The sequence below is a fragment of the Aquila chrysaetos genome, chromosome 24 (genome assembly GCF_900496995.4).
Source record: "Aquila chrysaetos chrysaetos chromosome 24, bAquChr1.4, whole genome shotgun sequence".
In the NCBI taxonomy this organism is placed as follows: Eukaryota; Metazoa; Chordata; class Aves; order Accipitriformes; family Accipitridae; genus Aquila; species Aquila chrysaetos.
The window spans coordinates 2,061,598-2,087,549 of NC_044027.1; the positions used below are offsets into that span (position 1 = coordinate 2,061,598).

Here is a 25,952-nt window from a genome sequence, read left to right on the forward strand (position 1 = left end):
AGTCCTTCCTCCAGTCTATAAGATGTGAGCCCAGAGCAGCAAGAGTAGGTCTGAGGGATAGGAGGAAGCTCCTCAAGCATTTGCTTCTGGGAAATCTTGTGTGTTATTTGGACTAGCTAGACCTGCCGCTTGCGGATTTCAACACAGACGAGTCTTGTCCCTTGCAATGAGGTGGCTGAGCCTGGACTCTCCGCAGGGGAGCGAAGGTGGACGTGGGCAGTCCTTTCTGTAGCTGGTGGGTTGAGACAAGAAGCAGTCTTGTTTCATACATCCTTCCAGCTGGAAGGGAGCTTAGTGAATCAAAGAAAAATAAATAGAAAGCTGCAAATTTCATAGTGTGACCTCTGTATATGTAGGGAGTTGCATTGGATTTGTTCAGCTGATTTTTAAAGGATAGCCTTGAAAGCACAGGACAAAGAATGAGATATGTTCAGGAGAGACCACAGCTTCGTCACGGGCACAGCCTAGCTGGGGTACAGAGACCTTTCTGAGCCAGCATTTCATACTTTGGAGAATGAACACAGGGACACACATACAGCTGTATAACATGGTGATGTTATGTTGTGAGAGGAAGAATTCCTTCCTGACTCCTGCAGCAAGCAGTTCTTGCTTGGATTTGATCTGCATCAGATTTGATTATTTTGGCAACTGTTGATAGAGGAGGAGGAGAAGAAGAAAGGAAAATATGGGAGGCACCAAGTTATGAAAATAGATCCTCATTTCTATCTGCAGCCTTTAAAGGTGTTTTAGGTGTGTATACACAGGTGTGAACTGCATACAAATTAATAAGCATCTTTTGTTCTCGGCATCTGTTCTGTGCAGTCTGTACTCTCTTGCTCTCAGCTGCTGAGACAGAGCCTCCAAGGGTGAGGGTCTGTCTGAGCTATGTGGCAAGGTCTCCTCCGAATCGGTTTCCTGAGCCGGACCATTTACGGTTGCTGCCGTGCGCCCAAGGAGAGCAGCCAGCCAGCCCTCCCCAAAGCCTCAGCCTTGGCTCCCAGAGCTCACGTGTGTTTCTCTGTCTTGTTCTCTTCTCCCCAAATAGCTTTTGCAGAGCTGCAGACAGACATAAATGAATTAACCAGCGACCTGGATCGCTCCGGGATCCCGTACCTCGACTATCGGACGTATGCCATGAGGGTCCTTTTCCCCGGCATCGAGGACCATCCTGTCTTGCGGGAGCTGGAGGTAAGGAGAAGTCTGTGCTCCAGCCCTTCGAAGTTTCCCTGAGCCCTCAGGGAAGCCAGCATGAAACCCCGAAGCCCCTTTATGCCTTATATATATATATATACACACACACATATATATACATTTCTTATTAGAGGCACTGAGGTTAGCAGGATGAGCCCCGAGTTAGTTTTAACTAAGAAGCTGGTGGTTTATCTCCATTGCACATTGCTTGATTCCTTTCGGTTTCTTCTCCCGGGTGTTGCTTTAGTTTTATTTTATGGGTTTTTATATTGCTACAGGCCGGCAGCAAAGCATGCCAGATAAGTTATCGGTGTCCTTTTAAAGTCCCCTTAATCACCTTACGGTGCAGGGGAAGGCAGTGCGCCTGGGAGCATCCTGCCTGGAGCATCCTGCTGCTGCTGCTGCTGTTGCATGGCGTGTCCACAGGAGGGCAAGCGCCGTGCCCAGGCACGGCCGGCCTCCTGCCCGGCTGGGAGCAAGCACTCGCATCTCCCTGGTTTTTACCAGTATGTGCAAAAAAAAAAAAAAAAACCAAACAAAAAACCCATATATATATATATATGTAGAAGATTTTCACTGAGGATTCAGAAAAATTGGTAACATAAAAGGGTCCATCAGATCACCCTGCAGATGGGCCCTGCTCACCTGTGAGAGTGCCAAAAAAAAAAGTGATGATGCTTCAAGAAACATTATCGGCTACCGAGCTTGGGGCTGCCGTCCTTCATCAGGGATGCCCAGAGGTACCGGGCTCAGCGCTCCCTCTCGGAGACTGGCATTGCTCCAGTAAATCCTGAAAGTCCTATTGCCTTCACACAGACCAGGGGGTGGCCCAAATCTTCAGCCAGAGATGTAAGAGGAAGAATTCTTGATTGCTTGTGCTCCATACGGCTGCATTGCTTTTCCAGGCAAGCACTACTTAGCATTAGTGCATCAATTTAGATTCCTCTCCAGTGGGCCACCAGCACTGAGCAGTTGCCGTGGTGTTGGTAAAACTCACACAGGCTTTGTACCAGCCTCTCCCAGCCCATTCCCATGCCCTGAGTTTTCCACTCCCACACATTATGTTCACTGTTTAAATTGCCAAATAAGCTGATGCTCTAGCAAACAAATATGAATGCTTTTTATTTGTTTTACTCATGAAAAACAGAATTGCAGAAGTGATAAATGTGTTGCCAATTACACAGTTGCTTAATTATGTAACGTTAGTAAAACCAATACATAAGTCTCCAAGATGTTTGGTAAAGAGTTGCTTAATGTAGTTCATCATTTTCACTTGTAATGAATTACTTGAATCTGCAACTGGCTGAAAGCCTCAATTAACTTTTACACTTGTCCCATAGTAAAGCAATAGTCTGAATTAGTATTTAATTTACTTACAAGAGTGTCACTTTTTGTGCACAACAAGCAAAACTGTGTGTCATTTATAGGGCCGTTAGCCTTAAAGCAAGAGCTATATGGCATGCAGAGGGTGCAGCTTGGAGCAACGATTAAGGCGAGCCGTCCTGAAGTGCTGGGGGAGGACAGAAAGGGTGACGCTTGTTCAGGACTGGCCAGAGACCATGTTCGGGGATGCTGAGGCCTTGAGAGGTGGGGTGCTGGCTTTTGCACCCAGGGTTAAACCATTCACCCCAACCCTAGTGATGGCAGAGTGACCCCGCAGTGGTGCAGGGCTGCCCACCGGTCCCTTGTCCTCCCGTGCCTTGACTGATGGCATCCTCTCCTCCACCACAGGTCCAAGGGAACGGGCAGCAGAGCGTGGAGAAGGCCTTGAAGCTCTTTGCTCAGTTGATCAACAACAAAGTCTTCCTGCTGACCTTCATCCGAACGCTGGAGCTGCAGCGCAGCTTCTCCATGCGCGATCGCGGCAACGTGGCCTCGCTCATCATGACGGGTCTGCAGGGCAAGCTGGAGTACGCCACTGACGTGCTGAAGCAGCTGCTCTCCGACCTCATCGAGAAGAACCTGGAAAACAAGAACCACCCCAAACTGCTCCTGCGCAGGTAACGCAGGGGGACGGGGAGGGGACGGGGCTGCGGGCAGGTCAGCGTGGTTCGCCGGGCTGGCACAGCCACACCGCTGGTGGCATCTGGTGGATCTGCGGGACCAGGGTGCTGGTGTCAGAAGGAAAACGCTGCTCTTCATGGGGGACTTTGGGTGACCGGTCCATTTCTTCACCTGTCTCCAGGACACGGGGTTAACTCTATTCCGTGATTTCACAGATGGCTGAACAGGGTCTTAAATTGGATCCAAGAGAGCTATTACCTCTGCTGCGTGTCTCTCTCACTCATAATCTCCTACCTTGCCCCCGCAGTCCCGCCTACCCTGGCTTGGCTGAGAGCAGGTGATGATGCCAGCACTGTCACCTCTGCCATCCAGCTGCCTCCTGCCTGCCCTGCCCTGCCTGCACCCGCCTGAGCGAGCTCCTGCCTCTCTCGCCTGTGTGTGTGGAGATGTCCGAGCAGTTCAGCAAAGGGGTTTAGCCCCCACTGCCGGTCCTCAGGGCAGCATCGTGGCAGGGAGGTGAATGGCACAAAATCTGGAGCTCACCCTCACCTGCACGTTGCTGGTACCAAGCAGTGCCCTGTGCCTCCGGGCAGGGAAAAGGAGACGCTAGCTCAGGTACAGCAGGGTCTGGAGGAGCAGAGATGCAGCTCTTTCAGCCGTCTTACTGGGCTTCAGGCTCTTAAGGACAGGAGCCTGATTTCTTACATCTCTGTAGAGTCCTTAGGGTCCTTGTCTCCCACGAGCTGTGGTATTATCCTGATGAGTAGAGCATTAAAGACCTAGTGAAGAAAAGTACCTCTCAGATGGGCAATGCCATGAATTGCCCCGGGAGCCATCAGGGAAAAGCAGGCTGCCCAGCAAGGCTAGGTCTCCCTCCTGATGGCAGCCCATCCTCTGCAGCCAGGCTGCTTCTGTGTCCTTCACCCTCATGCGTCTGAGCTACCTCGCAGGTATTTGTGGGCTTTATCCTCGCGGGATCCATGTCTGCCTGGATGGAGCAGCAGCGTTTGTGTTTCACAGCTGGGGGAAGGAGCTCAAGAATGGATTAAGCAACTCGCCCAAGATCATGTTGGGAAATGGGAGAAAGAAAAAGGGGAAAAGAGCCCATTAATGAAGGCCAGATCAGCAGCCACAAGTAAAAGACTACTCCTGTTCTCCATGTCCTGAGCCATCTCTGTCCCACGTCCCTTTGGGTCCTGGCTGTGCTGCAGAGCCTTGGCCGGCGGCAGGAACGTGGCTGCCCCGTTGGCTGCGCCTGCGGCTCCACCGGCATCTTGCTGGAGCGGGAGGATGAAGGAGAGGAGAGGATTTCACAGCTCTAGGAAAATTGCAGGGATTCCTCCAGCCGTAATGAATATACTTGACAGGAAATTGCTTTAAATCTGGCTGTGTTTGCGGAGGCAATAACTCATCTCGGAAAAGGAAGCCGTCTTAATTTCCCCCGTGGTTTGACGAGTTGCTGGGAAGGCATCTTCTGCCTCAGCCATCAATAATGACTTTTCGTGGTGCTCCAAAAAATACACGGCTGGTGATCAGAGTCATGCCCCCTCCTCCCCGCAGCACCCAGCAAAGAGACAGGGCTATGGGCAACACCAGCAGCGTCGAGGCTGGCTGTCCTGTGCCAGGATTTAGCCATTTCACGGGAAACCTGACCTTGAATGTTTCCAGGGATGGGGCATCTACCACCTCTCTGGTCCAGTGTTTCACCACCCTCATTGTAAAAAATGTCTTCCTTATATCCAGTCTGAATCTCCCCTCTTTTAGTTTAAAACCGTTTCCCCTTGTCCTATCGCTACAGGCCCTATTAAACCTACGGCTGGAGCCCTGTCCCAGCCCTGTGCCCCGTGGGCTCTCGGGTGGTGTTGGTGCACAAAACAGTCTGGGCTGGAACGTCTTGCTCTGACTTAATAAAGAGCGATCAGCCACAAAGTGAGATACGTTTTTTTTATTTTTTGAGCTCTCTGGTGGCAGCAGTTGATAATTGGCACTCAGTTCTTTCTCTCTTTCTTCCTTGTTTCCCCCTCTCTCTTTCTTCCATGACTACCCCTCACGGGAGACAGCAAGAAAGTTGACATTAAATCAAATAGCTGCTCTGGTTCCTGGCACAGAGCGCAGCACGCAGCAGTTCAGAGACCTAGATATAGCAGGGAAAATTAATAAAATACATATTTATTTTTTGGGTTCTCTCAGCTCTTTTTGTTTAGTTTTGTTTTATTCCTGGTGCCTCAGAAAGTCGGAGGGGCAGCCAAGGCGCTGGTTGCTGGCGTCAGACTCCTTTGGAAAGTCATCTCTGGATCGTGCTTTGCCCTTGTTATGTGGTCAATATGCAAAGGTTTTTCTCCAGGTCTAGGGATCCTTCCCTGCCACGTTAATCTTCGGGAGCTTATTTTTTATTTTAAAGGCAGATCTATAACAGCATTTCAGATACCAGCCCAGCGACGGCGTAAGAGCGATGCCTGCCGAGGGGCAGCACAAAGCCCGGCAGCAGCTATCGCTGTGGCTCGGCAGAGCCCCCCCCGCATAGCGCAGAGAAAGAGGGGTCAGGCCCCGTGGTGGCAGAGGGAGTTTAAGGGATGGCTTACCCAGCCATCCACCACCGATCCGATTTCAAAGGCAGAGGAGGCCAGGGAAAGTATACACAGCAGACTTGTTTGCAAGGAGCCTACAGTGCTCCTGCTGCACCCAGCAGCGATGAAGGCTATGAGCAGCCTCTTTCCTCAGCCAGGGTAGGACAGCGATGATTAACTCAATTGTTGGCCGTCCCCGGGACTGATGCGCTGCAAATATCTCACGGTGTCAGTCTGTGTTGAGATGAGAGTGAGATTCAGTGCTTGAAGGTAAGGATAAATGGGGTTTGACAGAGATGCTCCGAGGTGTTTCTTTTTGCTGTTCCATTCAGCTGATCTTGTATTTCTGATAAAGAAATAAAAGGGAACAGCTAGGCACAGGAGTATCCGATACCCTTCTCCCACACAACATGCCCCAACTTCTCTGTCACTGCATATTTCAGTTATTTTTACGCTGCTGGTGTCGGTGTCAGGGCATGAGCAGCCAGCAGGGACAGGACACAGCATTACTTCACTGGTAGGGCTAATCGGGAGGCTTGCCAATTCTTAATTTAATATTCTATTAACAAAGTAGTTTATTAAATTAATATTCACCCTGAAGTCCTGAATGTATAATTTTCTGAGTTTTTCACCTATTCTTTAGTTTGTATCACTGACTCTCCATTTTCCGTAAGTCACTGGTGTGGGAGTGTGCTAGTGCTTCTCCTCCTTAATTGGGTGACTGAAATATTTTAAGCAGGAGAACAATGTGTGTGTCAATTTGTAGGATGAATTTTTAGGCACTTAATCAATTCAGGCTTAAATTCTTTGGGGATCTGCAGACATTTTCACAAATTCCTGGCAGATGTTGCGATCCTAAGAGATGATGGATAACGTGACCCCAGGTCTGCTTGCTGACTGGCATCAGTTTTTGTTTGCTGAAATCTGTGGTTTATACTTGATCTGCTTGACTTTGGGATCCAACCCTGTTGCTTCTATAGTGTGTGTTTTTCATTAAATGCCAGGGTTTTCAAACATGCGGGATGCTGTATGAATACATACCAAGAGGCAGTTCCTAATTCAAGGCAGCAGAGCAGATGGAGGAGAATAGGGAAAAATGGGTCCGGAGCGGGATGGTGACTCGCTCCAGGTCAGGATACGGGCGGAAGCAGAGGGTCGGTGCATTGCCGTGCCCGCCGGGCATCTCCTGAGCGGCCCAGTGCTCGAAAAGGCGGTTGCCAGGAATAGCACCGGGAGCAGAGCTGCTGGCCAAGGGGCTGAAGGCGCAGAGAGATGCCCAGACCTGGTGGGACTGCTGCCTTGCTGCAGGCTCACGGTGAAGGCAGATGGTTCCCAGAGGAAAGGGTGCTGCAGAAGGCGAGGTATCGGATCCATCCCTCTTCGCTTGCTGAAATTTGGACCAGATCCTGGTAGCGCATGTGGCACGACGGGAAGGCTGGTAGTGCGGAGAGCCACGTTGCCCAGGGTCACGTCGGCAGCTGGCTGGGCTGCGGCGGAGCAGCTCTCGCCCGCACGGCGTCACGGGCAGGCTGGCAGCCTCGCCGGCCCCCCCAGCGTGAGCTGCGTGGTCGGGGCTCAGGCGTGGACTGTGAGACACCCCGCCACCAGCACCGCCATCCTGTCCCTGTCCCAGGAAAAGGGATTGTGGTGCTTTAAGGAAAGCCTCCCGGTCCTGCAGAGCCAGCATTAAAAACTATCATTAGGAGCCATTGTATTTAAATTAGAGATAATCTTGGGCACAATGTGGGGAGAGGACACTGGGTGGGACTGGGGAGAAAGCTGCAATTTCCCTGCCATTGTCGCTCTGCTGTCCCTGATTGCCAGGAACTGCTGCAAATCCCAGTGATTTACTGAGCCAGGCTGTAATTTGCGCCACGTGCAAGGAGCCGAGTGTCACCAGGCTCCCTGTCACCAGCCCCGTCAGGGCTGTGACGGGCTGTCAGCTGGGCAAGCTGCTGTCAGCTCGGTGCAGGGGGGGCTGGGGGGGACAGTGCTGGCCAAATCCTGCTGCCTGCCTGGTCCGGGGCCACGGCTCGGCTCAAAGCACCGCGGGAGCTGTGCCAGGGTGCAGCCGGGTGGTGCCACCCAGGGACATTTGGGGGCCTTCGATGCGTGGTTTGGGTTTGTATGTAACATACGTGTCCTCCTGGCTTCCCTAGGACCGAGTCGGTGGCCGAGAAGATGCTGACTAACTGGTTTGCCTTCCTCCTCCACAAGTTCCTCAAGGTAAGGAGGGATGGAGCTGAGACCCCGCTGCCGCTTTGCTGTCTCACCGGCCAGCCATCCCCGGGGTAAATCTGGGCTTGAAACAAGTCAAAAGATGTAGTAGCGAGGCAGGGGAGGCAGAAATTTGCTCAGAGATGCCTACACGTGGGGCTGCTGTTACATGGGCTGAGTCAAGCTGTCACAGCTTCCTTCAACCCTCAGATCGCCTGGTGTAGTTCTCATGTACTAGAGTTTCTGTTGCACTCCTTAGTACTTAGGAGAAATTCTCACTTACATCTCCGTGCCTGGACTTCCATATTTTTTAGCTTTATTTGTGGTTTTGGAAGCCCCACAAAATGTGCTTCATGGGCGTGGATGATGAGATCAAGATTTCAAATTCCTTTTTTTACAGCCATATAGATTCAGTAGAGATTTACCAAGCCAAAGACAACATGCCCATCGAGCAATGGAGCTCATGGTTTTGGCTGTTTTCTCCGGGAGCTGCTGGGAGCTGAGCCTGGATTGCACGTGTGCTAAAGATTGAGTCAATGGGACTATGCCTCTGCTGAAATGGACCATGTGCAAAACCTGTGTGCAGGCCAGCGGTCCTGGAGGAGATGCACCTTCACCTCTGTGTTAGTTTTGCTGTCTGTCTCGTTGTGTAGGAATGTGCTGGAGAGCCGCTCTTCATGCTCTACTGTGCCATCAAGCAACAGATGGAGAAAGGTCCAATTGATGCCATCACAGGAGAAGCCCGTTACTCCCTCAGTGAGGACAAGCTGATCCGACAGCAAATTGAGTACAAGACTCTGGTGAGTGATCACTGTAGAAGCTGCCACTGAATCGCTTCTGTCCTCCCCACCTGGACGTGAGCTGTTCTGACCTTGTGACCAGTGATTAGGACACTACCGTGAAGAATAAGTGTTGCCAGTGCAATAAAGCCTTGTGCTGCTAGACCCATGCCTAAGTCAGGTGTGTCCCTAATTTGCAGGTACAAATAGCCTGAGCTAAGATTTTGAAAAGCAGCGTTTGAGGGGAGTGTTTTATCTCCCTGTGCGTTGAGCATTGCCCTCCATCTAGCAAATGAAAATGGACATCCAGGACTCCTATCTTAGTAATCATTATAAAGATATACTAGATGCAGTAGCAATGATGCAATTAGGGATGCAGTGGTTTTTTTATGAGAACGGGTTGTTGTGACACATGTGGTTACAGTTCTCCCAGATGCTTTTCTGAAGCCCTTTGGAGCATGGTGTGGTTCTCCTTCCCTTCCAGATCCTAAACTGTGTGAACCCGGATAATGAGAACAGTCCAGAGATCCCCGTGAAGGTGCTGAACTGTGATACCATCACTCAAGTCAAAGAGAAGATCCTCGATGCAGTATACAAAAACGTCCCATATTCTCAAAGACCAAGAGCTGTTGACATGGACTTGGGTAGGATCTTCCCGGCCTCATAGGAGGGGGAAGATCAGAGAGGTTGATCAGTGATTCTTGGTGGGTTTTGCAGAGCTCGAAAACTAGAGCTGAGGCTACACAACACCGTACGTGTTTCTGCCCCTAGAAAGCATGGGCATTGCTCCTGTCAGATGGGTTTTGAGCTCTGTGGGATCAGCTAATTGTCCGTTGACCACAGACCAAATGATTCCTGAAGCCTCCTTCACTCTGCTGAGAATTCAGCTTTCTCTGGGTGCCTCTTCCTGGGAGATGGGCTTTTCTACAGGCTCATCTGTCCAGTAGTTACTTGGGCCAGAAGTGGGTAGAGCCTGTTAGTACCTTTTCTCTTTCTGACCATCGTGTCTGCCTGGTTTTTGCCTCTCCCGCAGAGTGGCGGCAGGGCCGGATAGCTCGTGTGGTCCTGCAAGATGAAGACATCACCACCAAGATTGAAGGAGATTGGAAGCGCTTGAACACCTTGATGCATTATCAGGTAGGAAAACAGCCCCAGCAGACAGCTCCCAGAAAGCTGCCAGGAGGGAAGAAAAGAAAAGCAGAAATTTAATTCCCAAGTATCTCATCTACCAAGACAGACAGGGAGGTCACATTTGTACGATAAACCAGAAGGGTTCAATGTGCTTACGCATTAGACGGGAAAGCAACCTTGACATGGATCTTAAAGAAACTAGCAGAGTTGAAAATTGGCTAAATTAAAACCACCAGCCGTGCTTGTGAGATAGAGGGAACAGTGGAGACGGCTGAGCTGCCATTGCGGGGGCTGCGGCAGCTCATCTCATATCCGTGATCTTTCTACATGTTGACTCTTGAGCATCGTGCAAGGAGTGAAGAAGGGAAACAGAGCAAATACTTAAAATACTGTGACATGGGAGGGTTGAGGGAGTGCTGTGGGAAGGTACAGGATGAGGCCACATTAAGAAAAGGTGAATATCAGGAGCTACGTCTTGAGAGAGTGACATCAAATCTCCTTATCCCAGACCTAGTCTTCCAAGCCAAGTAACAGGAGTTCTGCCACTAAAGTCACATAAAACAAAGCTAGACAGCGAAGATGCTCTATTGTGCATCAGCCAGGGTGGGCAAGGTGACCTAAGAAATTGTTGCCATCTTTAGCTTTTGCAGCTTGCGTGCTCCAGCCCAGCCCAGGCTTCCCTGGATAGGCATGCATCTGTTGGAAGGGGCTTCTTATGGCATGTGAAAGGTGGAAAGAGAGGTAAAGATGGAGCTGAGGAAGGTTTGGTTGAAGAGAATCAAAAGCTTTTACTCAAAGCCTGTCTGCAGCAGAGGGTAACTGCATTAATTGGGACCTGTAACCTACTACTGTCCATCACTACCTACACAGAAGTGTTTAGTATTTAATCTGGCATCTTTCCCTGTTTATACACCATCTCAAGTCCATCAGCGTGACTCGTGCTGTGTAAGTTGAATGTGAGCCAGTATTGACAGGAGCCATATAATCAAGGAGCGAGGCAGAGAGAATGGCATAAATATGCAAAGTGCATGTGAAAAAGCACCTCGAGGGTCAACTTTTCCAAGCAGCCTGAAGGATTTAAACACAGATTACTGTAAAATGTCATAAGAGTTGTGCAGATGAATTCCATTGTTTCTAAAATCTGTTTTACCTGACAGTTGCAAGGGATTAACCAATACTCAGGGAAGCAGCAAGACTTTATTATGCCTTGATCTTTAAAAGTCATCTTAAGGAAGTCACAAGTGAAATCCGTGTTTGTCTGATGTGTGTTGGGTGTGAGGGGAGGGAGTACTTCAGTTTTAGTGCCTGTGGGAAAATCTGAGCCACAAGTTTACCCTTAAAATAAACAAAATCTTTGCAACGCTCAAGACGCTGCAGCTATTCCTGCCATTCGAATGTCAGTTTTGTTCTGGAACAAAGTAGAATTTTGCTGCCAAACATCCAAACAGGTAGCAATTGCACATGTCTCTCCCTGCTCTGGCCTAAGCTCTGCACAGCCCGACAGAGCTGTTTCAGCCATAAAAAGAAGCCAAGTTCTCTGCACTGCAACAGAAATCTTGTCAAGGCAGGGCTTTTGCCAAAAACAAACAGCAATATTTTTTTTTTTTTATTCCTACCAGGTTTTTTTTCTGTTTGAGTAATAAATGTTTTTATTAGGTATCAAAAATACAGATGCTCCAGGACTACACAGTAAAACAAATATGTGGGCAAAGGCACAGCTTAGAAGAGGGTATAAAATCATTTGAGTTTCAAGTGCTGCTGTCTCACCATTTTAACAGGAGTGTTACATATAAAACAGGTGTGGTTCAAGCCATAAAAATGAAATCTAGATTTCTCCAGCTTCTGGAGAACTAGTGAAGACGATTTCTAAATTTCTAGAAAAAACAAAAGCTAGCTCTGTAAAGCTCTCTCCATCTTTTATTCAGAGCTGTGCTGTCTTCATTCTGATCTGAAGGCAAAGTGATCTCTGGATTTGCACACAGTAATTGGAGATGCACAGCCCCTGTTTCCATCCGATAACACCGGGCATTTTGTGGTCTTTTGCGGAGGTGCTGTTACCTGGGAGTAAGCGCTGAAGCAGGGACCAGAACCTGCCCGCTCCCCGCAGCCTTGCCCCTGCTCCTGATTCCTGGGGTCCGTTTGCTCCAGGGCCCCGTTCCCTGCAGCTCCTGGACGCGGACTCCGGCCAGGGACCAAACCAGCCTCCTGCTCACCGTGCTCTGGGGCAGGGTGGGGAGGCTCTGCAGGGGACAGTTATTTAATTCCAAGAGTTTCTCAGCTCTGCACTTGGCTGCTGGATTTTGACACCATTACATTTGTTTTCTACATGTTTAGGATGATAAAAAGACAATGTATATATCTGCATCAACGGATAAAATGTATTTTTCATGGGAAGCCTTTGCATGTAAAAGCCAGATTGGATTTTAAAAGAAATTTTCATCTTTCTGTAATATTTTTGAACCACTTTATAGAATTGTATAGAGAACTGTATGCCTGCTGCTTATTTCTTCATTTATAAAAATAGATGTATAGGTTAAATAGGCATAATTCTTTGTTAAATTCTCTGGAGCTTTTAAACTATATTGTAAGGAATTGTATTACATTTGTGTAGTATCCTTTTGGTTTCATGCCTATTAAAATCCATGGGAGAGTCTCACCCTGTGTGGCTTTACTCAGGAAAAATGAAACACTGAATTTAATATCAAATGATTTACAGTGGCTCATGCAGGGTTAACTCTGAGGCAGCAGAGCATGAATACCTGTCAGCCACTGTGAGTCTGGAAGGGCTGAGAGACTAGAAAACTATTTTAAATGAAAAATTAGAAGCAAAGAGGGAAGATTTGTGTGGAAAATGAGACCCAGGAGCTATGGGTGGCATGGATGTGGAGCCAGCGTCCTCACTGCAACCTCACTACCCCAAGCAAACACAGTATTATTGTCTGGGCTTCTGCACAGCTGCTCTCCCTGCTCGAGGCTTTATTTTTCTTTTCTTTAAGGTGTTTTGTGCAGCATGTTTCCAGCTCGTAGAAGACTCAGAATATTTATAAAGTTGTAAAACAGCCAGCCAGCTTTGCAGGCATCTCTGGGGTTTTATAGTAGTGTGGCAACAGCAGAGCGAGATGGGAAATGAATGTGTGTTACATCTGATGTTAATTTGCACGCTGGTATTTTTTAGCTGACAAGAGCCATTCGACCCAAAATTTAGAGAGTGAGAGTCCTCTGTGTGTGTGGAATTTTTAATGCCTCTTTCCCAGTTAACCACAGCTCTGGTGAAAACAGATCCCGGCACAGGGGCTGGGGAGCTGCTGCCTCCGTGGGAGCACCCGGGGCTGCCGGCACACTCAGGTTTCTCCCTAGTGGAATTGAACTGAAGTGGCAGCTAATAACAGCCTGAGAAAATAATATCACCACTGATTGTTCCTTCCATTGACTTAATAAATTCGATGAAGGGAGGCAGGAGCAGAATAGGAAATAACAGAGGTGTTTGAAGTGTTTTGCTTAGAAATACCTCACTTTTGTACTGTGAAACACAAGTGACTATTATTTCCACCGTCACTAGCAATAATAACAACTCGCATTTACATGAAACCTTTCATCTGAATGGAACCCAAAGCCTTGAAGGCAGCGAAGATCGCTGTGTGCGGCTCAGCTCGCAGCGGCAGACGAGGCACAGACACCCCTTCTGCTGACAGTGCAGGGAGACGCCGGGGGAGCAAAATCCAGCTGCTGCCCTGGAGCTTCCCTGTGCGTAGAGACAGTCCCGAGTCCCTCACAGGACTCCGGGCAAATAAGGGAGGGCTTAGCCCCAAAAGCAATTTCTCCAGCATGAAGAGGCGTTTCTTTTGTGCAGCTCCTCTAAAGGATGTGTTGGCTGAGCCCCGGCGGGTCCGTCAGCCTGCGAGATGCGGTGAGTCCGCTCTCTGCTCCCTTGCCATGCTGCACCATGGGCCACGAGTTCAAAATTAAAAGACACTCGGGCCCGTTCCCTGGGAACCTGCAGATTCTTAATTAAGGGAAATAAGTTAAAAAACTTCCAGTGACTACTAGATTTATGGGGAGGATAAAATTAAACATGGCTACTAAAATCTGCTATAACAAAATCTTGTTAGCACTAATGTTCATTTATAGTTTGACTTCCCAGCATTTAATTCCTTCTCTGGTGCAGTAGAGGGACTGACAATTTAACACCCTGAAAGATGGCTTTATGACTTGCTCAGCTGTAAATCAAACTTTTAAAGTTCGTAAAAATTGCTAAAATAAAAAATGGTTTAATAGGAATGTTTTATGGTCCATAACGTTATTATAGCCGTTTTATTCCGTCTCCATTGTTACTTTAATTGGATCACAACAATTCTTGAGATTCTCATTTTTATTGGATAAAACGTAATCTTAAATCAGAACAACCAAAAACATCTTCAATACGTCTTTTGATTTATCACTCCTTTCCTTCAGTCCCTTGCTGTAGAGCTGCTGCCGACCCAGCACAGAGCTCAGCCCGACCAGGAGCGCGTCTCTGCAAGGGCTGGCCGGCAGGATTGCTCCCGGTGCCCTCGGGAGCCCCGTGCCGTGCCGACAGCTCCCTGCCCAGGCTGGGATTTCTGTTACCTGCGTTTGCTGGATCAGCAGCTGGTGATCGCAGTGTGGACGGTGGATCTCGCTGATCTTTTCTTCTCTTCCTTTGCCTCCCCAGGTATCAGACCGCTCAGTTGTGGCTCTCGTTCCCAAACAGACCTCTTCCTACAATATTCCTGCCTCTGCCAGTATATCCCGGACATCTATTAGTAGATACGGTAAGAAGGAGAGTTAAGGGCCGGGAAACGATGGCTCACAGATAGTGACTGGGCATTGCTCCTGCTGCACTGAACATTTTAGAGCCAGCCTGGAGCTTGCAGCTTTCCTTGAGGAAAGTATCTTGATGGGGCTGGTATTGAAGCTGCCTTTGTTGCAGGAGGGCAACACCTTAAGGGAATTAGGTGGGGACAAAGCAGCATCTTCCCCCGAAGAACCACACCACCTCAGCCAAAATGAAAGTACGTTCATGTGCCAAACAGAAAAATGTCCTTGGCTGCTGGTTTTTTTGCAAAGGCTTTTCCGTCTATGAGCAGAACAGCAAAAAGACCAGAGAAGCTGAGAGGAGGGAAAAGGAAATGCCAAGCACATGAGCAGCCTTTGGAAATGTGGGTCTTGGAAAAGCCCAGGGAAAGGCTTTTGGCTCAGAGGGGCTGGATGCTGCAGAGCACCCATGGGGCTCCTGCTGCAGGAAAGCAGCTTTGTGCCCCTTGCCTGCAAGCAAGACTGCACAAGAGAAAAGCCTGATTCGTTCATCTATTTCTTCTTTAAGTGGAGGATCCTGAATTCTTAGCTAATGGGTCAAAAATGGGTAACGGCAATCTTAACTCGGCGTGCTTGGATGTGCACACCTGGGAATTCATTATTTGCATAATAGCAGGGCTCGGCACTTTACAGAGGGTCCCTGAAGACACTGCAGCCTGAGTAAATGAGTCTGCGAGGTGCCAGGTGTGCGTTTATAGCACTAAATCCACAATAATGGTAATAATATACTTCCATAAAAGGCAACAGTGGCAAAATCTCTAGTGCACTGATCTTTCGTTATCTTTCATTTTACAGAGTGTTTTACAAACGAGAGGTCTCCTGACAAGCCCATCTCCTTCTCTTGTTTATAGCTGCCAAAATAATGGGGTTTTTTCTCGAGCAAAGGTTCTGAGGAGCTGTCCACAGGAGAGTCCTTAGGCAAAAGCCAGGAGAAAAGGCATTTTTCCTGGTGAGATGTAGTCCACCTGACTTCCTGTGCTTCACGTGATGGAAAAACCGAGGCTGGGTCACACAGCCTGAGTCCTCAGTGCTCATTGATCTATGTCAGATGGAAAAGCTTTTGCAAACTACCAATATGAACTATCATTGCTCATGTTAAGATTAATACTTCTAATTGTGCAGACAGAATTTAAATGAGATACTTATTTACTTCCCCCATTATATATCAGTACAGAGCTATATTTAAAAATAGAATTACTAGATGCTTTCCTAGCTGTCCCCCTGTCTGTCTCCTTAATTATATCAGTTGGAGTACTCATTTATCTAAGCCTTAATCAGGGATGAAAATCTAGCTAGTTTGGTAATGACTTGCGTATTTCCTTCGGCTGATTTATGATTGATCCCCTTACTCTCGATGAGGAGGGTGAGCTGTGAATCAGAGGCTAAACTTGAGAAAATGCACAAGGTTCCCAGAGAACAAAGAAATTAAGTAAGAGGAAGAAAAACCCAACAACACATGGTTGTGCTATTCAGCCCCATATCTCGGCTTGAAGACACCGTGGATGGGATCCAGGGAGGCACATTCTTTGGGAAGTTAAATATATCCCTCCGTGGTTTCCAAGCAATTAAGGGAAAAACCTTTGTCTGCTCCCCTTCGAGCTCCCCTTTCCCTGCCGGGAGGAGGGCAGCAGCAGGGACAGCAGGGAGGCCGGACCCGCTCAGCCCCGCGGGCGGCACGGCCGGGATGCAGGATTGGCCTCGGGCTCTGCAGTCGGTGCTCAGCTCAAGCCCTTTCTGCTCTAATGAAAACCTCAAGAACAAGAACAGCAGTTTCTTCTGCCCTTTGTGCTAGTTCTGCCAGACAGCTTGTTATTATTTACAAAATACTGATATCGGGGCTCCAGTGCTGCAGGAATTGGTGCCCAGGGTTAATGTGCGTGAGCTGTAACTCATGGAGAAATCTTGTATCGACCTACATTACTGAGTTCACATAAGTAAAAGAGGTGAATGGAGCAGAACAGTCCCATGTCTGAGTGTGAAAACAGAAAGGCTTGAGTCTGAGGAACTGTATTCAGAGAAGACCAACACATATCTTTGGCAAACGCCAAATTTTGTTGGTGCCTAGGTTGTATTACATTTCATTACTCCATAAAAAAGCCAGTGCAGATGATTTTGGCATTAGTGAACACAGCGGCATCACTCAGAAGAGACAGGGAAATGAAAAAGGGGTTTGCTTTGAGCGTGACCGACTTCTCTTCCCATCATACAGACTCCACCTTCCGCTACACCGGCAGCCCCGACAGCCTGCGCTCCCGGGCCCCCATGATCACCCCCGACCTGGAGAGCGGAGTCAAGGTCTGGCACTTGGTCAAAAACCATGACCATGGAGACCAGAAGGAAGGAGACCGGGGCAGTAAGATGGTGTCTGAGATCTACCTGACGAGGCTATTAGCTACAAAGGTAACTGCCATGCATGAAATTCCCTTGGGAAATGCATGGGGAGGTCCCTTTAGACACACTTGCCGGGTGTCCTGTGCAGTCCCTAATGATGCTCAGCTCCCAGGGCGTGAGGGGACTGTCCCTGCCAGGCTTTCCTGGGCCCCAGGGGTTGGGTGGCTCCTGGAGCAGCAACAGAAGCAGAGCCCAGATTTCCTGACACTGCAAGGTGATTGCTGCAATACTTGATTCTTCTGCATGGTTTTAAAACACAAAGAGTTGGAGAGACGCAGCACTGCCTGTAAATACTTAACTGGTTTCCTTGGCCAGAGAGAGTTTTCCTGCCTTTCACCATGTGTTCATCACTGTAGATAATGCAGATTTGCTTTTGAAAGCAAAAGAAATTGTTTCAGGTTAGTAATAAAGAGTAAGCGCGGGCGTGAGTAGCTGCAGGCTGGAGCGTTCCCCTGGGGTCCTCCAGCAGCGCAGTCAGTGTTCGTAAAGACCCCGACCTGACTTATTCCTGCGGGGTCCGTGGCAGCGCTTTGCGGGGCTGTGCAGAGCTGGCAATACCATCTGGCATCCCCTCCTACCACCGCTGCTTAGCCAAGCGTGTCCCCGTCCCTCCCTTCACCTTCTCGGTTGCTGCTCCCATTAGGGTACGCTGCAGAAATTTGTGGACGACTTGTTTGAGACGCTGTTCAGCACCGTGCACCGCGGCAGCGCGCTCCCACTGGCCATCAAGTATATGTTCGATTTCTTGGATGAGCAGGCAGATAAGCACGGCATCCATGACACAGATGTGAGGCACACATGGAAGAGCAATTGGTAAGAATGGAGGAGGAGGGTGGAAGGGGGGCAAACCTCAGTATTGAGCAATTTTCCGCATCCTGGGGAAAAACAGAGATGGGGAAGAGCTTTGGGAAGGCTGGGAACAACCAAGTCCCGTAGCTCCAAAGCATGAGGTGTACCACGAAGCCACGCTGATGCTTTTCAACCAGCTCGGCTGCCGCCCCAGCGCCCCGTGCAGATGTGGCAGTCGGGTTTGATCCTGGTTCGTGCTGACCCCCGAGCACACGCGAGCTGAAACCCCGGTGCAGTGTTAAACCACGACCCTGGCTATCTGCGAGTCCCCTACCCGGGTGGGAGCTGGGCACTAGCCTCAGGCCGTAGATCCACACATCTGGACTTTGGAAATCGCTGGCTTTGCAGAGCCGGTCTGGTAGCTGGAAGCAGGGCTCCGTGCTTGCACCACCCTGCCCGTGCAACCGTGCTGTGGCACGAATGTCGGCGCAGGCCGGGAGGGGAGAGCTCGGCGAGCGGCTGCACCTTCCCCATCGCTTTGGGCAGCAGCTGGAGCAGCTGGGCAGCGGGAGAAGGGGACAAGGGGGGAAGGAACCAGCCCCGCATGAGGCCAACATGGACTGCAGCCGGGTTCAGCTTTCTCCGAACAATGGGAACTCTCACGTCTCTGCCTCTGCTGTTATTTTAGGATTAAAAGCTCCGTGGGTTAGAAATTTACCTCTCTGAGGAAGGAAAAAAAAGCACAACAAATGGTTGCTCCCTGAAGACTTTGTATTTTCCCCCGACTCCCTCGTGGTTTCAAAGGCCTCTAATCATCACGGCTGCCAAAGCTGGGTTCCCCGCTAAGGCTGTGGGAAGCTAAAAACAATTTATTGAAAGCCTTTAGAAAAAGGAGTTATTAGGATAAAAACTCTAGAATCACAAAAAAAGATGAGACTTCTTAAAGCAATAAAAAAGAAAGTGCTGACCAGCAGAGTTTGCTCTGCCAGAGCCATCAGACCACACGAGCCCTGGTCCTTCCTTCTGCCCCAGGGCTTGGGGGGCTCGGGAGAAGGGCGAAAATTCGGTCTCTTGAACTAACAGCTCTGCTGAGCACTTTATTTGGCTGCAGCATTCCCAGAAAGCGGATTTTTGTGGGGAGATGGGAGAAGGCTTGTGCCACTGGAGCAGGTCAAAGCAAACAGGGGCTTGGAAGGGAGAGCTGGGGTAATGGGGAGCTGGCACTGCCAGGGACGCGGCTGAGCTGCTTGCCTGCAGTGCAGCAAGAGTTAAGGCTGAAGTCTTCAGTGCAGCTAGCTGGATAGACAGAGAGAGCTGAGACTTGAAAGGTAATAGAAAGCAGCAGCTGTTTTTTTGATCCTGCTATACAGCCGAAGAAAAAAGGAATAATAATTCCCCTTTGATTGCAAAGGCCTCAGGATTTGGGGACAAAGCCTCTGATGCCTGCTGCACCGCTCGCAGATGATGGACTGCGGAGTGGCCGGGCAGCGGCTGATTAGCGCGGGGGCGGCAGTGCCGCTGCCCCGGGCTCAGCCCCGTGCCGCAGACTCCCACTCTAACGAACTCAGTTTAATGGGCTCCTCGCGGAGCTGCTCGCCCAGCACCGCCGAACGCTGCCTAGCTCTGCCCTGGCACAGACAGCCTGCCCTCGGCGCCTGCTGCCCGCCTGGCTGCCGCCACCTTTGCCTTTCCGTGCAGGATCAGACCCCAGAGCGGCTCCCGGGGCGCGCAGGGCAGCGGCGTCCAGCCCAGGCGTCGCGGGACCCGTCACAAGCAATCCAGGCAGGACTGGGCTAACTGGTGTTTGAGGGACCTGGCCCAGCTCCTAGTCAGATTATTGCTGCTTCCCACCATTTGTATTCTGCTTGGGAACACAAACCGCAGCAAGTGTCCTTTCCTAGCCTTTGTCTAACATGTAATTTTGTTTCTTGATTTCCCTCCAGCCTCCCTCTCCGATTCTGGGTGAACGTAATCAAAAACCCCCAGTTCGTGTTTGATATCCACAAAGGCAGCATCACGGACGCCTGCCTCTCTGTTGTGGCTCAGACCTTCATGGATTCCTGCTCCACCTCGGAGCACCGCCTGGGCAAGGATTCCCCCTCCAACAAGCTGCTGTATGCCAAGGACATCCCCAGCTACAAGAGCTGGGTGGAGAGGTGAGCGGCAGCAGCGTGGGTGCCGGGCTGGTCTGGGTGCTCCGGTCCTGCCCGACCTCCTGCGCCGAGCAGTTTTGCTCTCGGCAGCCGATGATGCAGCAGGGTGGCTCTTGCAGCGAGCTGGTGGCACAGCTCAGCCCTACTCAGCATCTCTGCTCTTATTTTCAACTTGTTACAGACCAGGATCCTGTTTTGCTAGATGTAAGCATAAAGCGAAATGATGTCCTTTTCCCTTTGTTGTCCTAAAAGCGGATTCATTACCCGGAGTGCAATAGACCAATCTCACACACTCAGGAAAGATACTGCTTTTTATTCGGGCCTGGGTGCTCGGTGGACTTTCCACAAATTCAAGCACACCAGATTCATCAGGTGTGTCCCTTTTGTACAGTAACAATTGCATCTAATTTATTGAACTACTCCTACCTAGTACATATTCAAACTATCTAATGCGTATGCATAGGATTATATAACCACGACACATCAAACGCCTCCTCTGCATGCGCGGGGGTCTCGGGTGGTCTTCGGTGGTCGTTTGGGGAGGTATCCCCTCCTCACCTTGACCGCTAAGTCGCTCTGTATTGGGTCAATGGTTCCTTTTCCTGCCAATAGGAACGCACCATCAATCAGGAAGAATAGAAAGAACCAGAATGATCTTGGCTACTTCTCTAGGTATTATTAAAATTGTCTGAAGTTGAAAATGATTAACTAACTTAATTTAAAACAGGATTTTCTCTATCTGACATCACCTGCAGAGCTTTGTTTAAATCCCAAGGAGAAGAGGGGCATTTTGAGCCTCGGTGTTTCTCATGGCCTCCCTTGGCCTCTCCTTCCCGCAGGTATTACGCAGACATCGCCAAGCTCCCCGCCATCAGCGACCAGGACATGAACGCCTACCTCGCCGAGCAGTCGCGCCTGCACTCCGTCGAGTTCAACATGCTGAGCGCGCTCAACGAGATCTACTCCTACGTCAGCAAGTACAGCGAGGAGGTGGGTGTCCCCTGGGGCGGGCGCGGAGGCGATGCCGGCCCGCCGCACGTGCGGCGCGGGAGAGGAGCCGCGCTTCTGTGCGGCAGCGGGTCACGCAGCCTTTTCCCCCTCGCTGCCACCCAGAGCTCCTTCCTCCTCCCTTGTCCTCGACGCGGCACGACCGTAGCTCGCGCCGCTGCTGTCCCGCTCTGTTCTGTTCACGCACAAAGAGGTTCAGGTCCTGGCCGTGCCCGTAGCATACTTCCCAGGAGGATTGAGAGCTAAAATATTGTGGAAGCAACTGGATTCCTCAGCCTTGGCATACGCCCAGTGCAGCCCACTCCTAAATGCAGTGGAAAATCATCATGACCCAGTGAAGCTCCCCAGAAACATCCCTGTCTTTTGGGAACAGTGCGGTACAAATCCCATGTTGCAGTGACGCAGACTCCTGTTTGCAAAGAATCCCTGGCAGCGTGAGCTCCTTTAATGAATGCATCACTTGAAACCAAGTTCTCGCCATCTGTTCCACCCCTTCATTTCAGTGTAAGAAGAACCTATTTTGCAATTATGTCCGTTAAAAGGAAGGGTTTTGTCATTTAATTGCATGTATGCATTTGTGATACAATGCTACAGCTATTTTCCGATTAGGGCTTAAAAATCTCATAACTTTCATGCTAAATGAGACAAGAAATGTGGAGTCCAAGGTACAAGAGCGGGAATGATTGTGTTGTGTGGGTAACGTGCACTGAGCGGTCCAACAAATCAATGAGCACGGCTGCGGCATGGCGAAGCGCTCGTCGCGTTGCGTTGCCATTTGTTATTTAAGTTTCACACATCCGCATTTCAAGTTGCTCACATCTTGCTGCCCACCCACCTCTACCACCCCCTCTCGCACACTGACTTCTTTCTCTTTTTTTCTCCCTTTTTATTTTTTCTATACCAGCTCATTGGGGCTTTGGAGCAGGATGAACAGGCACGTAGGCAGCGTCTGGCATACAAAGTAGAGCAACTTATTGGTGCCATGTCTATTGAGAGCTGAAGAAAGGTTGCGGTGCTCACGGACGGCAAAGGGCAGAGGATTGCACGGACTCTCGGGAATTAAGAGGGAGAACAAGCAAGAAAGGCACTGGACACATATAAATACCAAGGCTCTTCTCGGGGGAGCAGAGACTGGCCCAAGGACTGACTGTGTTCAAAATCGTATAGGATCTGGTTTGAAAAGGCAGGAAGAGAAAAAGAGAAAGCATCTCAATCAAAGTCAAATCAAGATGGATCATTTTTTCGAGCATACATAGAAAGAAGGAACCTGGAAAGTCTGGATGTCTCCATGACTGCTGCTTTGCATGAAAATTGTTTGATGTATATTAGAAAATAAAACTTTATTTAAAGGGTTTTTTTAAAAAAAAAGGAAAAAAAAAAAGGAAAAAAAAAAAAAGAAATAGAGCAAAAACCACAGAGGCCACAGAGATAATCCTGGCAACAAGGTTCAGCTCTGAATCCTGTCCTCAAGAGACTCCTGAGGACGCGGCTCAAGCATTCTGCGAACGGACTCTTACACCAATTGGAAAGTTTGGAAAACCGAAATTTTCTTCTTTTTGGGATCTTATAAAGAATATGAGCACAAGTTTGCACCACACCTTTTTACACAAGTAAAATAGCAGTTTAGCCAGAAAATAGTTCAGTGGCTGAGTAACTTATAGGCACTAGAAGGAACTTTACCTGAATTGCAAAACCATCAGATCATCCGACCTGTCTTGAAATCCAGCTTTATCTATGTATTTATATAGTGTCAATATATCTATATTTTTTTTAAATCCCATTTACTGTTGAACAAGGAAAGATCTGGTTTTAAATGCTTTCCCCTTTTCCACCCCCATTCCGCCTCGCCGGACGCCGGTGCCGCTGCGGTGATCCGGCAGCACCCCGCGCGGCGGTGTGGCCGCGGTGGTGCCCGGCCGCCGTCGGCGCGTTGCCGGTTTCTGCAGGTACAATTTGCGCAGAAGCGACCGGCTGCCCTCTCCCCATCGGGCAGAGCTGGGGTGAAGCCTCCTTGGTTGCGTTTTGGTGGTAGTTTCTGGCAGCCGCCTCTGATTTCTTGCAGTAAAAACCAACAAACCCCCAATGTTTACAGTGAGCGATACTTGAAAAGACTCGACGTAGCGAGATGAGATATTTATTGCTTTTCTGTTTGGCTTGCAGAGTTGATCAGCACAGGATCCCTTTGAGTTTCTCTGCCAGCATTCGTGGTGTTGCCCGGGGTCAGGCGCAGGACTTGTATTTCCACTGGGGAGGGGAAAGAAATCTTTGCTCTAGGCAAGGGAAGACCTTAACCAGCACTCCACAGGCCAGCTAGCGCTGTCGTCTTGTCTCTGTCTCGGCGTCTCGTTGTGATATTTGGTTCCTTGCTGGCCCCGACAGGCACATGTTCTTGTGGCCAGTGACAGGCAAATGTTTGTGAGTGTTATTTCTTTCAAAGACACCAAAGCTTATGTGTGTCCCTTTGTAGAGTGCCAGGAGGGGAAGGAATGCTGTAAATATTTCTCTCTGTAATAAATATTGATATTTGTGCAGGCTGCAGTGGGGAGGACAGGGTGGTTAGGTCTAATGGAAATACAAGTATTGACTGCATGAGCTTGGCAGTGGCAGCAAAATAGCTCCCAGCTTCTGCTCAGCCCTGCCCGGGCAGTGCCATGCCGGCCTGGGACCTTAGTTTGCAGCTGGTGTGTGTCGAAGGAAAATCCATTTTCATATCCATCCCCTTCCTCCACCGTTCCTGCCCAGAGGAGCCCGGGAGGGTCACCGCGGGCTCCCCGTGCACCGGGAGAGCTGCTGGCTTTTGGTCTCAAGACACAGTTCTAAGGGGAGCCAGCAACAGGGGAGGGGAGAAGCATGTAGAGAAATACTCAGGAAACTTGTTGTTTTAATGACCGTTCAGTAAAAGCCATGCCGAGTCCGCTTTCTTTTGGTAATCCACTTTTGTGAGTTTCACTGGGCCCTATTAATACTCTGGAAGAAAATACTAATGATAATGATCAACATTGTGCAATAAGTTCTTGACATTTACAACAGCCTGAGCCTTTTAACTGGAGGGCTTGGATTTACTGAGACATGGAGAGAGCTGGCAGAAACAGAGAAACTGAAAGCAGAGCAGGATTCGTACTGCCTGTTGTCGGGAGAGTTCCCTTCCCAGGGATCCTTCTCCTGTGCAGTGAATCTAATTTCACAGACAGAAAATGTGCAAATGTCCGCGTTGTCCTATTAAAGTCTGGCATCCCGGAGCCCAGCGCCGCGGACGTGGTGAATGAGCCGTCATTGTGGCAGCCGCCAGCCTGCCCTGCTCTTTGCTGCTGGTCTTACAGGGGATTGCAGAGTGTCAGGTTTTGAAATCCTCCAGGGCTCATTTTTTACGGGTTTCTGTTACTGCTTTTCACAGTGATCCGGCATGAAGCTTATGTGGGTGATTTCCAGATCTATATTCTAGTTGTGGTCATTGTTTTGGGTATTCAGATCGTTCACCAAATTCTTATGGTACTCTGAAACCCAAAGAAAGCATTCCAAATGGCTTCGAGATGGTTTCCAAACACTTCTAAATATTAGTCTGAATAGTTATGTCTGCAGGATTCACAAAATATGAGTGCTGCCCAAAGCAAAGACCTGGCTTTTCATCACCTGGGTGCTGGTGAATGTGTGCTTGCCCTACAGCCCGCGTCAGGCCCTCGTGGTCCTCTTTTCTTCACATCTATTGGAGAGGCTTTTGCGTAGCTGCTTTTAAGCCTACTTTCCTCCTCCTGCTCTCTACCTTCTGGCCAGGAGCATCCCATAAACAAACATTTTGTCACTCCCCCCTCCCCAGTATTTTCTCAGCAAAGACGGAGGTCCCCAAGCATCCCCTGGGTACCCTGGCAAGGGGTTTGCCGAGCAGTGCTGAGGGTGGGTGCTGCAGCGACCCAGCCGCGATGCCAGCGATGCCGGTGACCAGTCTCTTCCACGTCTTGGCTGCTTGGCTGGTTTGCCCTTTAACAGCCTCTCCCCCTTCCCCTGGCAGGAGCCTGGGAAAGGGCCCGTAAACTGGGATTATCCTGGAAGATAAAGATGAGGGGGGAAAAGAAAAAGGATTGCAGAGCCCAGAGGGATTGGTCTGTGAGCAAGGATTAAAAGAATCCAACGTGTCCATGCTGGCTAAACGCGGGGTCTGTATTCCATGAATACACCAGCGCGCCAAGGGGAGAAGGGGACAACAGTTTATTTTCTGTGCTGTGGAAGGAAGGTGAGCAGAGGAGAAAAGGGAAAGCAGCAGGAGCACTTTGCAAAGCAGTAAGCTATTACACTTTTGACTGACTTCTGAGCGAAGCAGCAGAAACATCTCTTCTGCCATCATCTGAAAAGGCTTTAGGAGGATGGCATAGGGAACAGCATGGTGCTGACTGGAAGGGGTGGCCTATAAATAATCTGCCAAGCGTCTACTTGTGGTGGTCAACATGAATTACGGATCTTTACAGGCAATTATACAGAATGAAGCAACATATCCCCTTGGGGCAAAGTGCTTGTAATCTATTGCCCTGTTTGCATCCAACTTTTCAGTTACTCCTTTGGGAAGAGGAAGCCTCAGATCTCAAAATGGCATTTTCTTCGCACTTGCAGCAAACTGGACTCAAGGTTTGGTCAGGAGGGGGCAGTGACTTTGCCTTAGATGAAACGATTTCACATCCCTCTCATTGCCCCCTTCCTCCTGCAAGGCCAGTTGGTGTTTTGATTCTCCGGTTCACTTTGTTTCAGGTATTTTGACATCAAAGTGGGAGACGTCACTTCCCGGAATCTCTCTGCCTGGTGTCACTGCTTAAATAATTCCATTTAATCTTCTGCTCATGAGCTATCAAAGCACCCACTCCAAGGGGGAGCAAGGTGCTAATCAAACGCTTCTCCACCTT

At 49.5% G+C, this 25,952-nt stretch overlaps 1 protein-coding gene across 7 annotated transcripts in view; it reads left to right on the forward strand.

Annotated features, from left to right (window-relative positions):
• The window catches only part of PLXNA2 (plexin A2), a 225,817-nt gene extending 200,692 nt beyond the window's left edge, over nucleotides 1-25,125 (forward strand). For all 7 annotated transcript variants that reach the window (XM_030000303.2, XM_030000298.2, XM_030000301.2 and 4 more), the window contains exons 21-32: nucleotides 1,046-1,188; nucleotides 2,923-3,191; nucleotides 7,922-7,988; nucleotides 8,633-8,779; nucleotides 9,243-9,402; nucleotides 9,792-9,895; nucleotides 14,580-14,679; nucleotides 16,932-17,122; nucleotides 17,757-17,926; nucleotides 19,846-20,058; nucleotides 20,895-21,045; nucleotides 21,968-25,125. In XM_030000303.2, coding sequence (XP_029856163.1) covers nucleotides 1,046-1,188; nucleotides 2,923-3,191; nucleotides 7,922-7,988; nucleotides 8,633-8,779; nucleotides 9,243-9,402; nucleotides 9,792-9,895; nucleotides 14,580-14,679; nucleotides 16,932-17,122; nucleotides 17,757-17,926; nucleotides 19,846-20,058; nucleotides 20,895-21,045; nucleotides 21,968-22,063 — 1,811 coding nt within the window. In that variant the 3' untranslated portion in view covers nucleotides 22,064-25,125. The remainder of the gene's footprint in view (nucleotides 1-1,045; nucleotides 1,189-2,922; nucleotides 3,192-7,921; nucleotides 7,989-8,632; nucleotides 8,780-9,242; nucleotides 9,403-9,791; nucleotides 9,896-14,579; nucleotides 14,680-16,931; nucleotides 17,123-17,756; nucleotides 17,927-19,845; nucleotides 20,059-20,894; nucleotides 21,046-21,967) is intronic.
• The last annotated feature ends 827 nt before the right edge of the window (nucleotides 25,126-25,952 follow it).